The sequence below is a fragment of the Zalophus californianus genome, chromosome 10, assembly GCF_009762305.2.
Source record: "Zalophus californianus isolate mZalCal1 chromosome 10, mZalCal1.pri.v2, whole genome shotgun sequence".
In the NCBI taxonomy this organism is placed as follows: domain Eukaryota; kingdom Metazoa; phylum Chordata; class Mammalia; order Carnivora; family Otariidae; genus Zalophus; species Zalophus californianus.
In genome coordinates this window covers 95,536,024-95,559,921 of record NC_045604.1, presented here as the reverse complement: position 1 = coordinate 95,559,921, position 23,898 = coordinate 95,536,024, and the positions used below count along the sequence as shown (strand labels likewise).

At 51.4% G+C, this 23,898-nt stretch overlaps 1 protein-coding gene across 10 annotated transcripts in view; it reads left to right on the top strand.

Annotated features, from left to right (window-relative positions):
- Positions 1-23,898, top strand: part of GSG1L (GSG1 like) — a 205,212-nt gene that overhangs the window by 114,255 nt on the left and 67,059 nt on the right. For 6 of the 10 annotated variants that reach the window (XM_027609807.2, XM_027609806.2, XM_027609808.2 and 3 more), the window contains one exon: positions 13,622-13,774. The exons of 3 other annotated variants lie outside the window; for them this stretch is intronic. In XM_027609807.2, coding sequence (XP_027465608.2) covers positions 13,622-13,774 — 153 coding nt within the window. Of the gene's footprint in view, positions 1-13,033; positions 13,386-13,621; positions 13,775-23,898 lie in introns of those variants that run through there. One more of the 10 variants, XM_027609814.2, reaches the window with a different exon arrangement.

Below are 23,898 nucleotides of genomic sequence, written 5' to 3'. Positions count from 1 at the left end.
GGCCTCTGAAGGAATCTGCCTCCCTCTCTTCACACAGCAGGGCCTGGGTTGCCAAAGCCCGTGGCCTTTTCTCATCTCCCTCCTCATTCCCTGTGACCTTCGGGTGGCATTCACAGCAGCGGGTCCTCCTTCTTGGATTACTCGCTTCTCTTAGCTTTGCTGCTGAAGGAGTCTGGCTGCCTCTTCTCCCTCTTTGCTTGTGTCATTTCTTCATTTGCTCATTTAACAAATATTTACTGAGCACCTCCTGTGCCATGCCAGACACTGTTCTCAAAGACAGTGCTGAACATGCCAGACAAAATCTCTGCCCAGGTGGGGCTCTCATTATGGAGGGGGAGCAGGCCAGACATAAGTATACTAACAGATAACACCATTTCAAATAATGAAAAATAAAACAGGGTAAAGGGTAGAAAGTGATGTGTGTGTTGGGAGTGGTAGCTACTTTAGATGGAGTGGCCAGTGACATTGAGCTGGGAAGCAGTCAATCAAGCAATGTTGGGGGATGAGCATTCTGGACAGAGGGCACAGCAAGTGCAAAGGCCCTGAGGTAGCTGGAGTGTGGTGGGTAAGGGGCCATCCAAGGGTGTGCAGTGGTTTGACAACCTGGTGGGACCTTGAAAGCCAGGTGGGGAGTTGGGGTTTATTTCAAGTGCAGTGGGAAATCTCCAGAAGGTTATAGCAAGGGAGAGACTTATTCAACATAGTATTGAAGTCCTAGCCACAGCAATCAGACAAGAAAAAGAAATAAAAGACATCCTAATTGGTAAGGAAGAAGTAAAACTTTCACTATTTGCAGATGGCGTGATCCTATATCTAGGAAACTACAGAGACTCCACCAAAAAACTACTAGACTTGATAGATTCAGTAAAGTTGCAGAATACAAAATCAATATACAGAAATCTGTTGCATTTGTATACATTAATAATGAAATAGCAAAAAGAGAAATGAAGGAAACACTCCCATTTACAATTGCACTGAAAAGAATAAAATAAAAAAAAAAGAATAAAATACCTAAGAATAAACTTCACTGAAGAGGTGAAAGACCTGTACTCTGAAAACTTTAAAACACTGATGAAAGAGATCAAAGACGACACAAACAAATGCAAAGATCTTCCACGCTCGTGGATCAGAAGAACCAATACTGTTAAAAGGTCTCTACTACCCAGAGCAGTCTACAGATTTCATGCAATCCCTATCAAAATACCACCAGCATTTTTCACAGAACTAGAACAAACAGCCCTAAAATTTGTATGGAACCACAAAAGACTCTGAATAGCCAAAGCCATCTCGAGAAAGAAGAACAAAGCCGGAGGTATCACAGTTCCCGATTTCAAGATATATTAATGACATTTACATTTTTAAAAGATCCCTCTGTCTCAGAATGTGGCCCACATTCTGAGAACGACCAGGGACACTTGTTCAAAAAGTGGATCCCAGCCTCTGCTCGCATCTGTGGCATCGGCTTCCCTGGGGGCAGCCTGGGAACGTGCATTTTCACAAGCACTTGCAAATTTGAGAACCGCTGCTCCAGGCAGATTCTTAACCTGGAAATTACCAAGGGGGTCAGCAGACAGAACTCAGGGGATCCAAGAGTTTGGGTGGCAAAATATTACATCTCTACTCTCATAGCCTCTAATTGGCAGTCAGCATTTCCCTCCTAGCCCTACCTGGGACTTTGTCATCAATCAGAATCAGAGTTTTCATGACACGTTACAGGGTTTGTACAGATCTTGAAAATACCACGTCTCTCCTCGCTGCTTTGAAGCCATGGGAGTTATTAGAACTTGTTATGTCGTGCATTAATAAAGAAGCATGTAGGTTAATATTATACATTTGACTTTTTAAAAAATGTCTTGATAACTCCATTTCAATATAATTAGCTTCCTTTGCAATTCTATGTATGTTTGTTTTATGCATTTAAAAACATTTTTCAGAGAAAGAGTCCTTAGGTTTCATCAGATGTCATAGAGGTATGTGGCCCAGGAAAGGTGCAGAAGCCCTGCAGAGAGCTGGAGGCGGGGGAGGGGGCACTCAGGCAGAGTTGGATGCCACTCCTGAGTCCCCTCGCCAGTGCGTGGGACCTGGGGCAAATTACTTTCCTCCTCTGTGCCTCCATGTCCTTACCTGTAAGATGTAGCACCTATCTCGAATGCTTGTTGGAAGGAACCAGCCAGGCTCCCCGGGGTTGGGGGGTGGGCACAAGGACGTGCCCTTTCTTCCCCTGGAATGTAGGACTTTGTTGTGGAGGAGGAGCAGGGCTGAATCTGAATCCCAGCTTTGCCACTTACTAGCTGTGACCCTGGGCTGGGTAATTAACAGCTTTGTGCCTCAGTTTCCCCTCCATAACTTGGAGGTAATAATAGCACTCAGGTCATAAGGTGTTGTGGGATGAGATGAGTTTCTATTGGCAAGGGCCCAGCACGGTGCTTGGCACTCCCTGGGTGATGTATTATAACTTGGTCATTAGCAAGTGTGTGTCTCACCCCTGAGGTTAAATTTGGGGTTCCCAGAGGGCTAGATCCAGGTCCTGCTCCCCTCTGCATCCCCCATAGTATCTGACACAGGGTCTGGGTTTGGGAAGTATGTTTGCTGCAGTGACTGCCCTTTTTCAGGTGAGTTAAGGGAGAAGGGACACTTGCTCTAGAGGTCAGGGTCAGGGAGGGCAAGTCAGATGCCACCGGGGCCATAGGGGACCCCGGATTCAGCAAGGGGGCCACAGGGATGTGAAGGGCAGAGGGCTAGAGCACAGTTAGTCTTGGGGTCCTGGGCAAATATTGAATCCAGATAATCTAGTTGACAGTATCTCCCCACCACTCACTGAGCCTGGCTTTGTCAGGCTTGAGACAGATACGTTTTTCTGCTGCTTTCCAAGCCTCCAAGCCTGTTCTCATCTGGTAAATGGGGACAGGTAGCATGCATTGGGCCCCACCATGAGCTAAGCCTTGGTTATGCCTCTTGACATGCTTCTTTAATTCTCACAAGAGGTGGATGGGGAGACTGAGGCTCAGAGAGGTGAAGTAACTTGCCTGAGGCCACACAGCAAGTCAGTAGCAGAGCTGGGGTTTGCCTGGGTGGTCTGGCTCCTGGGCCATGCCTTAAGCACTGGGCACACCACCACCTCACAGCTGGGAAGCCTTTCTCTTCTTTCCTCCCTTCCACAGTGACCAGCCCCACTTCATGCTCACAGAGTTGTTCTTGAGGGTACGACTCTTCCCCGTCTGGTAGCTGGAGCAGGAACCAGTAGGTGTCTGGGAGGCCCTTCGGAAGCACTGCCTTCCCTGGCTGGCATCTTCCCTGAGCCCTGACCATTTCTGTCCCCTGACTGCATACTGCCTGGCTTCTTTTTTCCCTTTCATTACTTCCTTCCAGCTCCATTGTAAAGGTCTCTCTGGGGTGATTCCCTGGGCCGTAGTCCTCCGTTTCCTTGGCAGGATACTATAGGGAAGAGTGGGGAGTGTGGCAAAAGGCAGAGCACCTACCCCGTCTGTGGGAGTAGCCACCTCTTGGCTCTAGCCAATGTCTTCATGTGGCAGCATGGCCCTGGCCTGCCAGGCTTCCACAAGAATCTAGATTTTCATGCGGTTTTCTCATTTTTAAGTGTTGGCATCTAATTCGAAATTTTAAAAATACCACGTATACCAAGAGAGGAAGGAAGAGTCGCACACACAGAGAGGCCGACAGACAGAGAAAGAGAGGAAATGTAAAACCCAGAGAACAGAACAACAACAAAAAATCTCAGAAACTTGTCTTTGGGCCAGTTTGCAACTTCTGACCTCCCCTCTCCTATTTCCTTTGCCTGCACAGCAGCCCCATCTGGGGAGAAGGGGAAGCCCAGAGAGGCGAGAGCACTTGTCCAAGACAATGGGGGGCCAGTGTGGGGCTGGGGGCCAGAACCTAACCTCGGCCTTCTCAGCCTTTCCCACTACACTCTCCCTACCAGCCCCCTCCCCAGACCCCAGCCTCTGTGGGCCAGAGATTATTTCCAAGGCCAGCTTCTGGACTCTAAAGAGGAAGGAAAGTCATTGCAGTCTGATGCTGAAGGCCAAGGTCATCATGACACATCTCAAATGCTCAGTGACTGTCCCCGGATTCCAACAGAGCTGTTTCTAAAGGGCATGTCTGCTAGAGTCATTTCTAAATTGACGAGGACTGGAGCCTTGTGGAACTCTGCGGGCAGAAAGGCCTTGTCAGATTCCGTTCCAGTGATCAACTGGTTTGTCCACTTGTGAGCTCGGAGGAGGAGGACTTGTTTTTCTGGGCCTGGAGTGTCAGCTTGCTACACCAACATTTGCTGAGGACCTACGATGTGCCAGGAGCCAGACCGGGGGCGGGGGGGTGGGGTGGGGCGGGTGTTCGCAGCCATGATCTCATTTAACTTGTCCAGAGGATGTGAAAGTTGGTAGCGTTGATTCCATTTTATGGAAAGACATTGAGGCCCAGCGAGGTTTAGATAAACATCCAAGGTCAAATCCAGACGTTTCTGTCCCCAAGTGCACACTCTCTCCACCTTAGCAAGGCATCTACCTGTATGTGCTGGAGAGACTGCCTTCTTTGCTGAGGTCGCTCTGGGGACCACAGCGGGGGCTGGGGTGCTCAGGAGAGGCTTCTTGGAGGAGGTGACCTTCTAGGAAGAAAGAAGGTATATTGGTTTCTCATGGCTGTTGTAAAAAATAAGCACAAACCTAATGACTTAAAACGGCATGGCTTTATTATCTTACAGTTTTGGGGGTCAGAATTCCAAAATGAGCCTTATGAGGCTAAAATCGATTACAAGGCAAGAGTGTGTTCCTTTCTGGAGGCTCCAGGTGAGAACCTGTTTCCTTGCCTTTTCCAGCCTCTGGAGGCTGCTTGCATTCCTTGGCTCATGACTAACCCCATATCACTCCAACCTCTGCTTCTGTTGTCCCATCGTCTGTTCCTGACTCTGGCCCTCTGGCCTCCCTCTTATAAGGATGCCCATGATTACATGGGGCCCATCTAAATAATCCAGGACAATGTCTCCATCTCAAGATCATAATCACATCTGCGAAGTCCCCTCTGCTGTGTAAGGTAACGTATTCGCAGGTTCTGGAAACAAGGATGTGGAGATCTTCACAGGATGTTATTCAGAAGCAGATGACCCCAGAGAGGACAACACTTCGGGGGCTGGGGCCAAGCCTGAGGCTCAGGAGGGCATGGGATGTTCAGCAAGCAGCCATGCTGAGGGTTGGAGGTGGGCAGGGCTGCTCAGGACCCACGTGTCAAGGGCACCGAATGCCACATCGGGGCATTTGAACTTCATCCTCTAGAGCAGCGCTCCTCACGTTTGAACGTGCATCTGGATCAGCTGGGGATCTGGTGAAAATGCAGACTTTGAGTCAGTAGGTCTGGGTGGGGACTGAGAATCTGCATTTCCCACAGGCTCCCAGCGGCTGCAGCTGCTGCTGGTGTGTGGACCTGCTTTGAGTAGCGAGGCTTTAGAGAAGGAGGGCTCCAGAAAAGATGGTGATGCAGAAAACAGTCCTACTGAGGCTCCTTGTTTCCAGAACATCACACTGGTTGGCATTTGAATGGCATTCTCTTCCCAAGCCCTCTGTTACCCAACGTTCTTGCACATCCTGTAAGAGTGGCCACTGAGGATCACCACCATGACCTCCAGTCCAAGCCTGAAATGTTCTGTCTGACTCAGCGAAGGAAGATTCCTGGTGCCGTGACACTGGCGATTCACCTGCCTTCTCAGGCCTTCGAGCAAACGGTGTAGGGCCGGGGTGGGCAAGAGGACTCTCGGGAGTAGCTCTTAGATCCGTGCTCTGGCTCCGATGTGGGCATATTTTTAGAGCTGAATTGTCTTTCCTTTTAATCTAACTCTTTGAAAGTTGACACCCTCATCGGTGGGGTGGCGTGGTACTTGCTGAAACCTCCCCTGTCCCTGAGCAAGCTGGATGACTGAGGGTTTGCTGGGTATTTTACTCCTACATGGAGATATCAGTGAGGACCATGCAGGGTCTTAAAACGCGACTTCGCTGTAGAGTGTTAGGGAGAGAACTGGCTTTTGCTGTCATTGTGTAAGGGGCTGTAGACTCACAGACTCAACGAGAGCTAGACGGGAGCCATGAAAGGGTGAAGGGAACCACGGAGGGTCTGTGCTGACCCAGAAGTATGTGCCGTTTGAGGGGAGCAACCCCAGCTCAGCCCCACAATCATCATCCTGTGGGGATGCGGGTCTCATACTGTGCATCCACTGCATTCGTTTTGCACACGAATCCAGAAACCTGGATGAAGTATGTGAAGTCTCCTATTTTTAAATGTTGATAATGAATTCAGATATTTTTAAAATACTGTGTGGGCCAAACAAGACATTTCTGTGAGCTGGATTCAGCCTGTTGGCAGCTTGTTTGAGAATCCACTTGTTTTCCTGGGAGGGGAAACTGAGGCCCACAGTGGCACAGGGGCCTTCCAGAGGTCCCGCAGCGTCGGCTGGGACCCGGGGTTGCTGACAGGCGGTGTAGCCACCATCCACCCATCTCGCTGCAGCTCCTCTTCGGGGCAGCTCCTTTAACCCCTCCCCCCAACCTCAATCCCTGCACCTCTCAGAGGATTACCCTGCTCCCCAGTCTTGCAACATCAAGCAGCGCGGGAGGTGGACAGCCCCCCATCTCCACCCCAATCTACCCTCAACTGGTTTTGTGACATGGACGCATCTTAACTCCTCTCTGGGCTAACGTCTCATCTGCAGATGGAGGGCTGGGGGCTCAGTGTCCCCCGGAGCCCCTCCCTGCAGGTCCCTGAGGCCTCTCTGGCCTTCTCCTCCCAGCCCCTGCACATCTCTGCCTCTGAGCTTCAGTATTGACATTGCACAAACAGCAGCTGTCCTGAAGCCGTTTCCAGCCCCAGAGGTCCTGGCCCGAGTCATTTACATGATTTAACATGCTGGGTTTCAGGGGGTGTGTCTCCGAGCCCACAGCTAGCAGCCACTGCGCCATGACTTATTGATTTGACATATTAAACTGATGGGTTTTGGGGAAAAATGTTTTATAGTAAAATGCCACCATGCCTTGGGATTTTGCGTGATTTTGCAACCGTTCGTTCCCCTCTGCTCCCCAGAAGGGTTTTATTTGTCCAGTGGCTGGGAGGCACTTGTCCAGGCTGCCCACTCCTTGGCCACGTCCCATGGGAATAACAACAACGCCCATAATAGTAACAGCTTGTACTTATGTAACACCTGCTGTTTGCCAGGGACTGCCCTAAGCACTCTGATCATCAATTAACTCGCTTTGTCCTCACACAGCCTGCAAAGTGGGTCTGATATCTATCCCCAGTTTTCAAGTGAGAAAACAAGATCAGTGGGAGCATGTCGCTTGCCCCATCTCCCAGCTAGTGCCTGGCAGAGCCGGGCATCAACCGTGGGGACCAGGCCCAGCTCCATGCTCCTTCATACCTGCGCCCCCGCTGCCCCTTATAATTATTCTAATTGCTCATAATTATACTTATTAGGAAGTAATAGTAATGCTTAGCTTTCTTGAATACTTCCCAAGTGTCAGGGTGCGGTGATTTATAGATATTGTCTCATTTAATGCTCAGGACAAATCAATTATGCCCATTTTTCAAATGAGGAAACTGAAGGGACAGAGAGCTAAGTCCCCCGGCCCAGGTCGTACATCCAAGACACGGTTCCCACACGTGATCTCTCCCTCAGCCAAACTGGCCCTGGAAACTGTCTTAGCAAGGGAGGGACCGGGCCGGAAACCCATCAAGTCCATCAATGGAGGGTCAAAGTTGGTGTTACGAAGCTGTGTTTTGAAAAGGCAAAAAGTGCAGCTGGCAGGATTAGCTGCCACCCCACGGGCCCCGTACCTGATGAGAAGCCATTTCATTTCTTCTGCCCTGGGAGGTCACCAGTTCTCGGCTGCAGATCGAGGCATTCGTGCCAAGTTTCAGAGACTCGAAGCAATCATCTCTGTGATCACTGGGACTTTCTGGGCATCACCAAGGCGAGACCCTGTCATCCTGGCCGGAGGCTGCCAGCCCACTGTCCTTTCTGACTTCCTTTATTCACACCTGCGTGCATCCATAACACGAATAATCGTGATGAGCTCTGATTGCGGGCCAGGCCCCTATACGGTGATTCCCGATGTTTCATGATTCAGGTTCCACCTTCTCTGTATTTGCCAGACGCCAGCATCTACCATCTAGCATTGACTCAATCTTCTTCTGAAGTTGACTCACCTTTTTTTTTTTTTTAAAGGGGGGGGTGGGAGCATTGACTCAATCTTCTTCTGAAGTTGACTCACTTTTTTCTTTTTAGGGGCTTGGGAGGGGCAGAGAGAGAGGGAGAGAGAGAATCTCAAGCAGACTCCATGCCCAGCATGGAGCCTGACCCGGGGCTCGATCTCACAACCCAAAGACCATGACCTGAGCGGAAATCAAGAGTCCGATGCTTAACTGATGGAGCCACCCAGGCGCCCTTGAAGTTGACTCACTTTCTTATACCTACATTAAAAAGGGAACTTTTGATCAGTGGTGCTCTTGTTTGAGGGTTCGTCAGCATCGCCTGGAGAGCTCATTACAACACAGACAGGTTCGAGGCCCAAGAATTAGCATCACATCTTCCCACGTGCGGCTGCGGGTTGGGGCCCACACTGAGATCGCTGGCTCAGATCACTGCTCTAATTGGATCCCTTGCCCAAAACCACGATGTCTCAGGGAGGGTCCCTGCAGAAATCAGAATCCCCCAAATGGTTCAAATGAAGGCACTTTAATGACAGAGTCCTTTAAAAGGCATGGGAAGGGCTAAGAGAATCTGAGGCCCCGGAAGACTGGCAAGAGAGGGGAGCCATTATCTGCCTTGGGAGGGCAGGAGAAAGGGTAAGGACAGTGTAGGAGCTGCAACTGGTTGGCTCCCACAAACCTTGGGAGCTGTGGTCATAGGAAGAGAATGAAGCCTCCACCAGAGAAGGGGCACAAGACAGGGAGCAGGGCAGAGAAACACTGACCTTCCTCTTCCTACCCTCCGATTTCTAGCTGGTGCCCCTCCTTGTTCATCCAGAGGGCCAGGCAGCCTGGGGGTGCAGTCCTAGGAGTCAGGCCTCCGGGGCACAGAGAAGGGCGGAGAGCAGTGACTGGGGGGAGGATGGGAGAGGATGGGGCTGATGGAGAATCACCGGCCCAGAAGGAAATTACCTAAATGCCTTTCAAGTCTGCCTAGGAACTGCTGTAGATTCTGAGCCCTCTCACGGTTTTAAACAATTAACAAGTGGTAGAAAGGTGTTGAGGACACATTAGCACCGGAGAGAGACTCTTTTGATTGAGGTGATAAGAATTTTAGAAATAACAGAGAACTGAGTAGCTTTTTCACTTTTTGATTCAGACAATTTAGTGTTGTGGTGAGACACGGGTAATACCACCTCTCCCCTGGTGTGAAACACAGATGTGTGGGTGGCACCCCCCAGTGTTACCCACTTGGGGTACTTTAGTGGCTCGCATCAGGCATTGGCTGAGGACTGCAGCTGGGGGTGGAGGGTGCTGTCACCCCCCCCAAGTCCAGCCTACTGTGAAGGTGGGGGAAGGTAGGGAGGGGGCTCTGGGGACCAGGGCCAAGCACTGGGGGGGAGAGGTCCGTGTGCCGGCGGGGGGCAGTGTGCGCGGAAGCGCTGTGGGAGGGGCGGGTGGGGCACCCATGGAGTCGCCTCCACAGCCCTCTCCCCACCACCCTCCCTCCTGAGTACTGATGTTCCTGTGGATCCATCTCCCACCCTTCGCTCTCTTGCTCCACATACTCTTCATGGGCCTGTCAACCAGCCTTGTGCCTCCAGCTACCATCTCTTTGACAATCAGAGTAGATGTTTAGTGAGTGCCCACGTCTCGCCAATGTCTGCACCTCTCTGCCTGGGCTCCAGCTACATCCTGGGCAGCCCGTTGGAGGTCCTACAACTGATGTGGGACCTCGTTGTCTTCCTGCCTTAGCATCGCCTCTTTCTCAGTGAAGAACATTCACCATCTGCTCAGTTGCCCAAGTTGGACACGTGGCCTCACTCTGGATTCCTCCCTGTTCCTTTGCCACCACATTCGTGGTCAGAGTCCACTGAGCCCACGCCTCAGGAGTTACCAAGTTCCACGCTTGTCCTCACCCCACCGTTGCCATGGCAGGCCACCACCATCTCTCGCCCGGAGCGCAGCAGAGACCTCCAGCAGGCCACCCGGGTGTCCTTCCAGAGCAGGCCTCCTGACTTGGGTCCTTCCCCTGCTAAGACCCTGAGGACCCCACTGGCCTTGGCCTCATGGGCCAAGTGCAGCTTCCACAGCCTGGCTTCTGGCATCCCCGGGACCTGTCTGCTCTTCCTTGTGACCTCCTTCCCCCCGACACCTGGTGGCCAGCTGGCCTCGGGATTGCGGAGGCCTGAGGTCCACCCCTCTCCCATCCCACTCGGTGGCCACCCTCTTGCAGGAATCCTGGTTCAGGCATTGTTTGGAATGCCAGAGAGCATGGAGATGAGAGCCATGGCCAGGGAACCCTGTGCCCTCCGACCCAGACAGGCCCCTCTGACTAGCCCAAGGGTGGAGAATGATATGATTTCAAAGTGGCTCTTCCATCTTGCCAACTTAGAGCTGTGACGGGTCCTGGAGTCAGAGAGGCCTGGGTTTGAACCCAGGCTGTACCACGATGCAGCTGTGCAGACTAGTTGCTTAGTCCCTCTGAACCTAAGTTTGCTCATCTGTTAAGTGGATGCTGCCTCACTACTTCGTACGGGTGTGAGGAGTTTAACAGGTGAATGCTGGAGTCTGAGGTCAGATTCTCTAGAAGTAGATGCTGAGATGAGAATTCACGTGTAAGTCAGGTACAGAGGAACTGCCCAGGGGAAAGTGGTAAGGGAATTGGGGGAGGCAGGACAGGGAAATAAATCTGGAGAGAATAAGAAGCCCAAGTGACCCTAACCAGGCATCGGAGATACTGGTGTCTGTTTCCCCACAGTTAACTTACTTCTTTTCTGAGCATCTCGGCCCCTGATGCCCCATCCCACCTCTCAGCCCATCTGAAAGAGCAGAGCCAGATGCTGCTGTGAGGGGAGAGGGGAAGCGGGAGGGGTGGAGGCCTGGCCTGGGGCCCATGTGGGCAGGGATAAGAGCACCCCTCCTGGGGGAGTAGGGGCTCTCTGGGGGAGGCACTGAGTCAGTAAGCAGCACAGTGGTGAGGAGCGGCCTCCACATGCCACCAGGTCAAGAGCAGCAAGAGGTGAAGGCTGCTGGGAGGGAGGCCAGGCCTCCGTGGGAGCTGCCGCCCTCCTGGTGTGGCTCAGCTCACCCCGCATCTCCTGCCTTCCTCCCTGCTGCCTTGGTGGGCCTTGGGCCAGAGAAGGGCCTCAGAGGCTATGAGTGTGCCGTGCCAGGGGGTGTTTTAACAACATCCAGGCTGCCAAGAGCACATTATTCTCTTACAGAAATCCAAGGGATTGCCCAGGAGATGTGATATTTTTGTAGCCAAAAAAAAAAAAAAAAAGGAAAAAGGAAAAAGAAAAAAAGAATTTCTCCACAGCTCTAAAAGCCCGTTGTGCTAGGAATGATAGTGGGTGTTTCAGAATCTGGATTCTTTGTCAGGGAGCAGATAAGGACTGAGAATTTTCTGTTTGTTTGCTTCATTCACTAAATAGTACATATTGGATGTCCCCAGGATGGTCCCGGTGGAAAGAACAATCTTATAAAGGCAAAGAGGTAGGAAGGACATGTTTGACAGGTTTGGAGAACAGAAAAGCTAAAGATCAGGACTCTTTGTTGTAAGGGATAGAAATTCCACCTCAAACTGGCTTGGGCAAAGACAAGGACTTAACTGGTTCATGTGATTGAAAGAACAAATGACTGGGAGCTTCAGGCATGGCTGGATCCAGGTGCTCAAACAATGTCCTAGGACACAATCCTCCCCCATCTCAGCTCTGCCTTCCTTGGCACTGGCTCTGCTTTTAGGAAGGCCCTTGCCCCTGGGTGGCTCAGTCAGTTCCATCTTTCCACCCTCCTAGGCTGAAACCTGGTAAAAAGAAAGGAATTTTCTTTGCCAATAGTTCCAGTGAAAGTCCTGACTCTCATTGAACTGACGTGGGTCACATGTCCATCTCTGGCTGACCCTTTAGAGAAGGGTCCATAGTCCCTTCTCTAAAGTGTGGGCCTTGCTCTAACACTGGTTAGTGTGTCTTGGAAGGTAAGTCATGTGATGTGTTGCATTTTCTCCTGCCCATCCTTTTTCTCAGAAATCTTATCTCCTCCCACATTGCATTTCTCTTTCTTGACTCTGTCTCTAGCCTTGACCTCACTCAAGCGCCCCTGGGCTCCATTTCCTGAGACACGGTAGGGACATGTTCCTCCCATACAACAACAGTAATATGGCACAAATTGAGCCGTCACTACACGCTAAGCACAAGCTCTTCACATTGCTGTCTAATGGAATCCTCACAGCATGACAACACTATGAAATAGGTGTTATTATTATCCTTGTTTTATAGGTGAAGAAACGCAGGCATAGAGAGGTTCATTCCTGAAGCAATGACTAGAGTCAGGGGGCTCCTGAAGCTCTCATTGACTAGATAGGAGTCATGTGCCTGAACGTGGAGCCAGGATGTGTCAGCTGCAACTGACCTACACAGACCGAGAGAAGGGAAGGGACTCTCCAAATGAGAGACATGTAAGAAGAAGGGGGGGTAATGTGGGGTGGGAGAAAGAGAAGATGCCCCCTAAACTAGGTGGCAAATTATGGCAACCCAAATTGGAAAAATTGGGGAGAAAAGGGAGCTGTGCTAGCACAAGGAAAACAAAGATTTGGAGGAGCCAAACCACTGGAAGGACAGAGGTGCAGTGCCCCTTCAGGAACAGCTGGAACCGGGCGCTCACACTGTCAGAAATCTCACGCTCTCATCGGTCCTGGTCTTCCGGTTCACATCTGTGCTTCCAAGTGCAGACTGCCAGGGAAGGGCTCTGATTGGCCGATCCTAGGTCACGTGACCACACCCGACCCATCAACCATGTCCAGGAAGGGAGGCCCTCTTTAGAACACGGCTGCTCCCAGGACGGCCACGTGGTTGAAGCTGTGGCAGGAGCTGTAGTAGTTTCTAGAAAAAAGTGGAGTCAGGTACAGGGCGGATGAAAATGTAGGTGTGTGCTCGTAGCTGCAGGTGACAGAGAACACCGCCCTGACCACTTTAACCTCAGGGAAGCCCTCGGGGCTGGTGATTGGCCGGGTGATGTCACCCTCCCGTCCCTCTGCTCAGAAACAACAGTGTCCGCTTCATCCTAAGGCGGGTGCCCTCCGGGCCATCAGATGGCTCCCGGGAGCAGTCATCTACCAGATGAGAAGAGAAAGAGAGACTCCGTCCAGCTGCAGGACGGAGGTTCCTCCCTCCGGTCAGAAGGGGCCCCCTGCACTAGTAAGCATCACCCCGAGAGCGCCGGGCTCCCCCTGATTTGGGCTTGGGCTCCTGAGCCAGTTCTGGTGCAGAGGATGTGGTCGTGATCAGCTGTGTCATCAGGACGCACCCTACAACTGCGGTCCTTACTAGGAGGACTAGGTCCGCCAACCGATGGGCGTGGGGTGGAAGGTACACGGGGCGGGGCCACCCTGCTGCGTCCCTCACCTCACGGCCGCTCTGCCCCTGTCGTGCAGGGGTCCTGTGGCTGTCGGTGGTCTCCGAGGTGCTCTATATCCTCCTGCTGGTGGTTGGCTTCAGCCTCATGTGTCTCGAGCTTTTCCACTCCAGCAATGTCATCGACGGGCTCAAGCTCAATGCCTTCGCAGCTGTCTTCACGGTGCTGTCAGGTAAGGCGGAGGGCGTCGGGCAGTGGAGCCTAACCCTGGGCTTCCGGAGGAGCGGACTGTGGGGGCGGGAGCCGCCCTGGGGCTGAGGCCTGTCTGTTCCCCCCCTGCTCCCCACCCCCCCGCCCGTGACCTTGCACCAGTCACTTCCCTTCTCTCAGCCTCCGTGGTACGGTTCAGAAAATGGGATTTGCTTGCTTATTCACTCGCTCAGTGGTTATTGACTATCTATCACGTGCCAGGTGCTGTGCTAGTAATAAGTACTGGGGTTTTGGTGATGAGCAGAAAGGGACAGTTGCAGCCTCCGGTGAAGTTTCACGTGCAGGAGAGAGAGGTGAATTAGCTTGAGATATAGTCAGGAGCTGAACACCATATGGCCCAGTGATGGACGGCATCTGTGGGACAAGGCAGAGAGAGGTGCTTTACTGGAATGAGTGGATGATGGTGTCTTCCATAGGGATATAAAAGGGGGGCCCGTTTGGGGTGGCAGGCACATCACTCATCTGCTTTAGCTTTTTTGCCTTTGAGACATTCATGTGGAAGCTGAGGGAGCAAACACCTCTGGAAGCTCACGGACTATGTGGGGTGGGCAGAGCCAGGGATTTTGAGGGCTTTGGGGAGAATGGGATGGTCAGCCTCATGATAGGACTCAGGGAGGTGGAGACAGACGACTCCAAAAAAAAGGCTACTGGATTAGGTGGCCAGCTGCCCAGAGTTGTTTCAACAGATCCAGGTCATGAGGGGTTAAGCAGGGAGTGTGCCAGAGGGAGTAAAAGGAGCCTACAAACCATAACTTCAGGCGGCCTGACAGATAGAGTGGTGGCTTGGCTGTGTAAGACATCTGTTCCTAAAAAGCCAAACGTAAATTGAATTTCTGTAAATCTAATCCAATTCTTCATGCATTGGAAGAACCCTCTATTTAATGAAACTGAAACGATGAGCCTTTTGGTAAGGGAAATAATCTCCCCCTAACTGAAGTGTGTGTGTATAACAGAGGGATCCCTCAAAGATTGAGAGCTGAATTCAAGAGATTACAGCACGCTCCACAGATCAAAACACGCATGACTTGGCATTCTCAGGATGTGGAAATCTAACCATCATAGTAAAGGAAAGCAAAGAAAAAGACAGTGAGCCTCATAGCGTAGTGTCCGTTTTGCATCCTGCTCACCCCATTCCTACATCTTGTGTGCATTTACTCAACCAATATTCAAAGAAGGCCTAAAGGACCAGGCATTGTAGGTTTGGGCAAGTCAAAGGAAAAACGGCTGTGTCTTCCCCCTCCTGAAGTTTGCAATCTTGTGAGAGATAGACTCATCAAACAATTAGAAAATGGTGGGTTGACCTCTAGTAGTGAGAGGCCTGCCCGAGGGGCACCCACGTTGGCCCCGGGGAGTGGATGGGGATGGGTGGGCTGGGGTATGGGTATGGGGAAGACATCCTTTGAGCTGAGGCTTGGAAAAAAAGTAGGAGTTTCCCTGATGGACAGCTTGGGGAAGGCATTCCACATAGAGGGAACAGCATGGGTAAAGGCCTAGTGGGGTGGCATATTCTGGAAATTCCGAGTTGTTCAGAATGATGGGGAGGCAGAGTAGAGAGAGAAGGAGAATTGAGAGATGAGGCCGGAGACCTGGCCGAGGGTCTTGGTGCTTTTCAGTGATCTTTAGCTTTTACCTTGGAGCCATTAAGAATCCGGAGCAGAGGGGGATATGGTCAGGTGTGCATTTGGGGATGAGGGCTCCGGCTGTGGCATGAACGGAGTGGAGCAAGAGTGGAGGTAGGGAGACTGGCCAGGAGGTGAGAAAGGACGCGGCCCCACCCTGCCCCAGCGCAGGGGCAGTGGGAATGGGATGCAGGCGCACACGCCCTCTGTTCGGCTAGGAGGTGAAGTGAGCAGGGTTGCAGACTGCTCAGGAGAGCTGAGTAGGCCTGGAAAACAGAGAACCCTGGGCAGCTTCCTAGTGTGGAGTCCACAGAATTCAGGGGGTCCATGAGCCGGGTGGGGGGAAAATTCCAGCCTTATTTCTCTAACTTGTAACTGACATGCAGTATGTCCTTCAACTATGAATGGAGGCGACAAAACGCAGTAGTGAGGAGCACCTGTCAGGTAGTCGCCAATAATAATCTCTATTTGTGCTCTCACACTACGGTTGTGGTAGATATCTTGAGATGTGTTCATTCAAAAGTGTAATGTGTACTAGAGCTTCTGCGGAATCTTGTTATCTAGTGTGTTAATGAAGAAGCGCATATATTCCTGTACCGCACGCTTGTTTGAGTATTTTGCTAACTACACTTCCATGTAACTGGTGTGCTCTGTCATCCTACGTATTTTATTTTATGCAGCCAGAAATGTGATTCTGAGGAGGGGCCTCTAAGTCCAGATGGCTAGAGCCTCTGACCTGATGTCCCTTGGCTGGCCGGGGACGGTGGGTCACCAAGGTGGCAAATGTGGGAGAAGAGCAGGTAGTGGGAGGGGATGGGTCTGGTTTGAGCAGGTGGGCTGTGCCATGCTGGCCCCTTTCCCTTCTTAGTGGTTTCACCTTTTCCTTCCCCCCTGCAAGCTGGAAGAATCCCTTCCATTATCCCAAGCACCCAGCCCTCCCCCTCAACCTGCTCGCTCCAGTCACCCAGTGAAAGCTGGTGGGCAGCCCAAGACAGCCATCTCCAGGTCTTCAAGCAGACCTCTTGTCGGGTAGGAGGTGGGGGCTCTTCCCCCAACCTCAAAGGGCTTATCACAGTTTTCACCTCCCACAACAAAAAAGCCTCAGAGCCCCACTGCTAAAGAAAATAAGATTGTCTCCAGTTAATTTCAGACAGATAAACAATGCAGGGCTCAGGGAGGTTAATTGACTTGCCTGGGGTCACACAGCTGGTCAATTGTGGAGCCAGGATTAAACCCAGCTCCTGCTGGCTTCAAAGCCCTGTGCTCTTTTCATAGGATGGAGCTGCAGGGGTGACCTGGCCTGGAGGGAGTAGACTTTTAAGTCTTCAGGAAACAGTAACCAAGAAGCGTGTGTGAGCCAGATGATGTCATAAGAGTGAAGTAGCAAGTGGTGGAGAGAAAGCATTTTGTATTCATGCCCGAGAGAAGACAGATGGGGGTAACAGGACCCCAGGAGAGAGGCTGCCTGGCCCGGGAGCCCCGGGCCTTTCCAGAGCCGCTTGAGAACAGGCCAAGGGGCGAGGAGGGGCCTGGAGGAGGCGGGTGGACTTCGGGCCTGCTCTGATGGGAGGGGAAGGAGTGGGCAAGCCCACTGAGCGAGTCCATGGGCAGGGGACAAAGGGCTGGGTCTGACATTGCCAGAGCAGCTCACAAAGAAGGGTCCTCAGCCCAAGGTCAATACCTTCTAGGATAGAGGGGAAAGCAGAGATGGGGCAGCCCCTACTCGACCCAATTATTATAATCAATTATTATAATGAATCAAGTGATTCTGATGAATCATAAGAGCCAGTGCTGGCTGAGATGCCAGGGCGCCGGCACTGGGCTCAGCCTGCCACGTGGTGTCCTTAGGAGGAGGGGTCTAACACTGCACGCGTCCCTACTTGCCCGTAGTCACGTCACTGGTGAGTTGTTAAACCCCCGACTGAGCCTGCCACATAAAGCGCTTTGAGCAGGGCTTAGCACCTGGGACTTCAGCTTGCCATGTTATTATTATTCCCGGCTGTCTTCCAATATATTGAGAGGCAGATCGTGGCCCCGGGGACCAGCCCTGTTGTCCCAGTGAGGTGGGGGGCCAGGGGCTCACGCTCTTCAGTGAAGGGAGACGGGGTAGCAGGGCCCGACCAGCAGGGCTGCGTTCCTGGCAGAAGGTGGTCATACAGATGGGGTTCGGCCCCCGAGGACTGGGGGCAGGGGCTGTGGTTGCTGGCTCACTGGCCCAGTGCCTAGAGCTCATAGTATTTCTAGGGACCCATGAAATGTTTTCATTTTGACTGCTTTTCAAAGCAGCAGGAAAAAAATTAATAATAACGAAGACCTAAGAGTGAATCTAGGCTGGATCATAATTGCCTTTCTACCATTGCAGTCATAAAATGTGATTTTTTAATATTTCTTTTATGGAGCAACAGGCCCGTGGAGGCCCGTGGAGGCAAAAGTGCGTGGGGCCCATGAAAGTCATGACATGGCCCTGCAGCGGGCCACAGCTTTTCTCGGGCTCTCAGGACCGGGCAAGACCCAATTCCAGACCAGGGGTGGCCCCAGCCGCCTGTGGCCCCTTGCCAGGTCCTGTGATTTTAGCCAAGAGGTGCTAGAGAAGATGAACTCCCTGAGTTTCTTCCCCCAGCAACCAGAGTCTTACAGCCCAGAAGGGATGTGAGTGCAGGCTGGAACATGTCTGTTCTTCCTCAATTCCTCTGAAAAATGAGACTGATCTACTTAGGAAAAACACAAAGTCATTTGGAGAATCCCTGCACAATCCAGCCAACTGTGGGCTTTTAGTAAAAGCTGCCGTAGCATGAAGAGAAACGTGACCGTTTCTGGAAAATAAAGCAGACCTCATGGAGAAGTCAGTAAGAGTATTTTGTTAAGCAACAAGAAAAGGAAATCTTGCAGTAAAACAAAAAATGACCAAGGCGAGGTTGCTGTTTGCAATCGGTTTCAGGAGCCGTTTTCAGAGCGAGGTATGAATTAAGGAGCAAGCAACTCCACGGTCCGCGAGGTGGACACCACAATGTGCTTTGGACAGAGGTTGGGGGCCTGGGGGACCTTGGAGTTTCTCTTAGCATGGTGATTATAGCTTTTTGCCGAAAACCATCACATATTATTTTAGGATGAGTTTCTTGATACCCTAATTCTTGGGGTCTGTGCTGAAAGAATCCCACATTGATAACCCCCTCTGTTCAGTCTCCCCGCCCTGGTCAGACTGGCTCTCTTGCCCATAACTTAGAGAGCAAGTACTTTGGTGTATTTTTGTGCCTAAAAACGCAGAGGGTCTAAGTCAGAGAAATAAGTATTTCCATATTATTAAAGATTCTTTTTTTAAAAAAAGATTTTATTTATTTTGACAGAGAGATAGAGGGCACAAGTAAGCAGAGCGGCAGGCAGAGGGAGAGGGAGAAGCAGGCTCCCCACTGAGCAGGGAGCCCGACACGGGGCCCGATCCCAGGACCCTGAGATCACGACCTGAGCCAAAGGTGGATGCTCAACCGACTGAGCCACCCAGGCGCCCCTAAAGATTCTTTTGATTGCAGGTGACAAGAACCCAATCATATTAGCTAATGGAAGAAAGGGGATGATGATAGAAATCTGTTGATTCATGTAATTGAAAAATACAAGGTGGTTGAGCTTTAGGAATGGCTGCATCCAGGTGATCATGTCATCAAGAATCTATATCTCCACACTCCGCTTTCTTCTGACTTCATTCCCAATTAGGCTTTGTCCATGTAGAGAGTAGATGGTCATAAGCAGCTCCAGGCTTACGTAAGATTCCAGGGGTAGAGAGAGCTCCTTTCCAACAGCTCCTGCAAAGCTTTAAGGAGGACTGTGTAGGTTCATAGACTTATTCCTGAACCAGTCTCCATGCCAGAGAATGAAATACACTGATTAACCAGGCCTGGGTCCCTAGACATACCCATGCTGTGGACTAAGCAGGATTATTATGCAGCAGTGGACAAAATGGTTGCCCAGATGAACGGGTCGACTGCAAATCCAAATGGCTTGTCAAGTTGGGAGATTAGCAGGAGGTCAACAGTGGAGCTAAAGACTCAGAGCCCCAGGAATGCCCGAGGTCTTGATTTGGGTTCCTTCAAAACAGATCCTAGATGAAGACTTGGGTGCCGGGTAGCTTATATGGGAGGTGATCCCAGGAAGTATGGTGGGAGAGTGGAGAAGGAAGACAGGAAGGGAGGAAAGTCAGTAAGGGAGTGTTGATGAGCAGGTGAGCACTGTGGGCAACTGGGGTCAGTCCTGCTGGTTCCCTCTGAGAGGGACCCACCTCAGAACTGTTCACCCAAGGGGTGGGAAAGCAGCACTATTTCCTCGCCAGCTCCTATTGGACACTGGTTTGGAGTCACTCCCGAGGCTTTAACCTTCTAGAATCTCTCATCTTCTCTGCCTAAGAAAGCAAGTGTCCGAGGAAGGAAGCTGCTAACGGGCACAGGAACCGTCCTACCCCACGCTGCAGGTGGCTTCCGGCATCGGTGCAGGACTGACAGCGTCTGGCACAGAGAACCAAATCTAGGCAAAGAGGGGGTGTTCTGATACACCAGTGCACCGTACTGTAACTCTCATGCTGTCTGCCCAGAGCGAGCCTCAGACGCCACGGTCCCCAGCAAGACCGCCCCCACCTCCGAGGCCAGCCGCAAGTTCAGCCTTACTCCGGGCCAGCCTCCCTTCTGACCAGCTGACAAAGCCAGGCTTCCCACAAGGCCCTGTGATAATGTACTAGAACAACTCACAGAACTCGGGAAAGAGCTGTGTTTAAGATTACAGTATTATCGTGAAGGATGCAGTCGGGACCAGCCAAAGGAGGAGACCCTAATGGTGAGGTCTAGGAGGGCCTCAAATGTGGAGCTTCCATGCCCACCTGATTCTGTGCAATTGGGGTGCATTGCCCTTGTGGCACAACTGTGTTCATTAACCAGGAAGCTCGCTTGAGCCTGGTGTCCAGAGTTTTTTACTGGGGGCTCATTACATAGGCAGGATTGATGGGATCGCTGGCCCTGTGCTTGAACTCGTTCTCTAACCCCCCAGCCTTATCCCCCTGGAGGCTGATGTTAGAGCTGGCTCAAAGCCCTACACTCTGATCACATGGTGCTACTGTCTGCGGACCAGCCCCCATTTAGAGTCATCTCATTCATTAGCAAAAACTCAGGTGTGATCCAGGGGCTCGTGAATAACAAAGACACCCCAATCACTCAGGAAATCCCAGGGGTTTAGCATCTCCCTCTCAGAACCCAGGACAAAGGCCAGTCAGATTCTTTATTAACCAGGGGTCTGGATGGGCGCACTGGAGCTGTGCCTGCAGCCAGGTTATTTTTGGGTGGGCGGGCGGCGCTGGTAACGTTTTAGGGAGGGAGGGGCCTGGGCAGTCTTCTCTGATTTGGGACATGTATCTTAAGCACTGGCAAGGGGGCTGGGCCTGCTTGGCCTGCAGGCTTCCACGGGGAGTCCGGGAGGGTTTTGGATCCTCTCTCCAGCTCCCTGTTCCAACCTCTCCTGTGTCCATGAGGTAGCGGACCACGCCCAGGCCCCCCCAGACTCCGTTCTCTGAAGCTGATCTGGCCAGTGCCACGCTCATCCCCTGAACCCGCATGGGCAGGGAGCACTGAAGCACTCTTGTTCCTGGAAAGGAACTTAATTTTCATACTGTGCTCCCATCCTCCTGGCCTAGCACAAGTCTTCAGAATTTTGGGGGGTCTGTCTCCCTCCTGTCTTTGCTGTATGGTCTTACATAATGCCAGACAGACACGGGATGGGGCTTAGTCTTTGTCATCATCCTACAGGTCACAGTCCCCGAAACCCTTCCAGCCAGAAGTGTCCCAGAATCTAGAACTTTTCAAATTTTGGAAGGTAACATGATCCCTGGACCATCCATTACCTAACACCCCAGCAGGGGCTGGGGCATCACCCTGTAAGCAAACACATTTCATATCTCTGCAGTAAAAGCCATGAATATTCATGCTAGGGGGATAAATAAAGACCATCAGTAGCTTCACATCCATTCAGGTCAGCCTTTCTTGCTGAATGAGTTCAGGCCAAGCCAGGTTTTATGTCCAAAATGAGTTACAAAGAAGCTTTTGGATTTTAGAAGTTCTGAGAATTTGGAAGTGTGAACAGGAAATTATGGGCTCAGTAGCTACCATCTGCTGAGCATCTACTATGTGCTAGGCTTCTAAACACATCACCTCATTCGACAGTTGAGAAAATTGAGGCTCAGGGCTGGTAGGTGCAGTTCCGGCCTCAAAGCCCATGTGCTGTCCTACTGCATGAGTCCATGCAACCTGCTTCTGCCTCTTTGCTGCCCTGTGCACAGAGTCCCTTCTGGTCCCCGGGGCTCTTTGTCGCTAGGGCCACACAGAAGATGGGAGAACGAGGCTGATACTTTCAGTACCTGTGGTCCCGTCACTCCAGATCAGAGTTCTCAAATCCACTGCCCTCAGGGACAGTTATGGGTGACATCAGCGGGTAAAGCCAGCTGGATGTAATAGAACGGTGACTGCGAGGGCCCTGGCAAACGGGAGGGCACGCCCCCTCAGCAGCGCATGGTTGCCATGGAGAGAGATGCATGGCCTTCCGGGAAAGCCCCAAATCAGATTTTTAATTCAATTGTTTTTAAAATAGCTTTACTGAGGCATAATTTATAGATCATAAAGTTCAACCATGTAAAGCGTCCAATTTAATGCTTTTTTAGTAACCATCAGCACAGTGCAATTTTAAAACCTTTTCATCACCCCAAAAAGAAACCCTGTACGCACTAACACTCCTTATTTTCCACCAAACCCGCCAGCCCTGGGCAACCACTCATCTACCGTCTGTCTCCATAGATTTGCCTTCCGGATATCCTGTATAAATGAGATCCTCCAGTGTATGGTCTTTTATGTTTTATGACTTGTTGCTTTCACGTAGTATCGGATCTTCACAGGGTTCATCCATGTCCCGTAGCAGGGGTCAGCATCCCGTTCCTTTTTACTGCTGAATAACATTCCACGGCCCAGGTCCACCACATCCGGTTTCTCCATTTATCAGTGGATGGGACACGCGTGTTGTATCCGCTTTTTGGTTAGCTATGAACCTTCTGTGATGGTGGCACGAACATTCACGGGCCAGTGTTTGTGTGGACATGTTTTCCTCAGGAAGGAATGGCTGGGTCACATGGTAATCCTCTGTTTAACTTTTAATTCAAAATATTTGAAGTGATCGTGCCAGCCAACAGAAGGTCACTGCAGACCCTCATCTCCCTCCCCTGCCCCAACCAAGAAAAAGCCAACTTTTTTTTTTTTTTTTTTTGTCCTGAGGACTATAGTGTGGACAGCTCACTTTTTCCGCCCCCCACCCCCGCTCAGAGGCCCCTGGCCTAATCCGTTCAGTAAGTGAAGGGCTTCCCAAAGGGAAAACCAGGAAGGGAAGGATTTGCAGATGGGTTTTTCTTGCCCCTTTCCTGCAAAACCTCTGGGACAAGGAAGTTTAGAGCCTCTGGATGGAGGGAAAGAAAAGGGGGAGAAAATACAGGGGAAAAAACACAAATTAACATCTTAAAATATTATCTAGCCACAGCCATTTGCCTGAGGATTGGTTTGGCTTACGCACCAGGCGCCTGAGGTTCATATTCCTCAAACAGAGTTCTCTGTGCAATCCAGTTCCGGCCCCTTTAGGGATTTGAAAATATATAGAAGTCTTTTCTCACTTAGCCTAGTTTGACCATTTTCACGATTTTTTTTTCCCAAAACGAAGTCTGTTTTTGCCATTTCTAGTTGATATTTATCAAAGGTTACATTTGTGGAGTCGGATCCAGGCTCTGTCCCCTGACTACATAGTGCGGCCTGTGCCTCCCCCTCTGTCACTTGTCCGCTGCGTTTCAGTCCCTCCTGGCTGTTCCTCGCACTTGGAGCCCGTCCTGCCCAAGCCCGGGGCTCCTTCCGTGGGACTGCCCTCCCACACTCTGCTGGCTCCCTCCCTCCCTCACTCCTTCAGGCCCCTCTCAAAGGGCAGCCCCTTGGCGGGGAGGACTTGCCCTATTCCGGGCCCCCCATCACCATCCTCACCCTCCTGTGTTGTTTTCTTAATGGCTTACAGCTTTCCAATAGTGCCGTAGGCACTGCTGAGTGGACACGAGAACTTCTACACCCATTTGTTTACTTGTCTGCCGCCCCGGCCTTCTCCCCAGACCCGGTGTTCTCAACCTTGGTACAACATTTTGTGCTGGGTCATTCTTTGTAGTCGGGGAGGACAGGCTGTCCTGGATCTGGTAGGCTCAGCACCATCCTTGGCCTCTACCCACCAGAGGCCCCAGTAACGCCTCCTTCCAAGTCATGACAACCAAAGTGTCTCCAGGCCAGTGTTCCTTGGGAGGCAAAATCCCACCTGGTTGAGAACCACTGCCCTACACAATGGGGTCCAGGAGAGCAGGGGCCTAATATTTCTCCTTCACTGCTGCGGCCTGAAGGCCTGGCCCGCAGCTGCTTCTCATCGA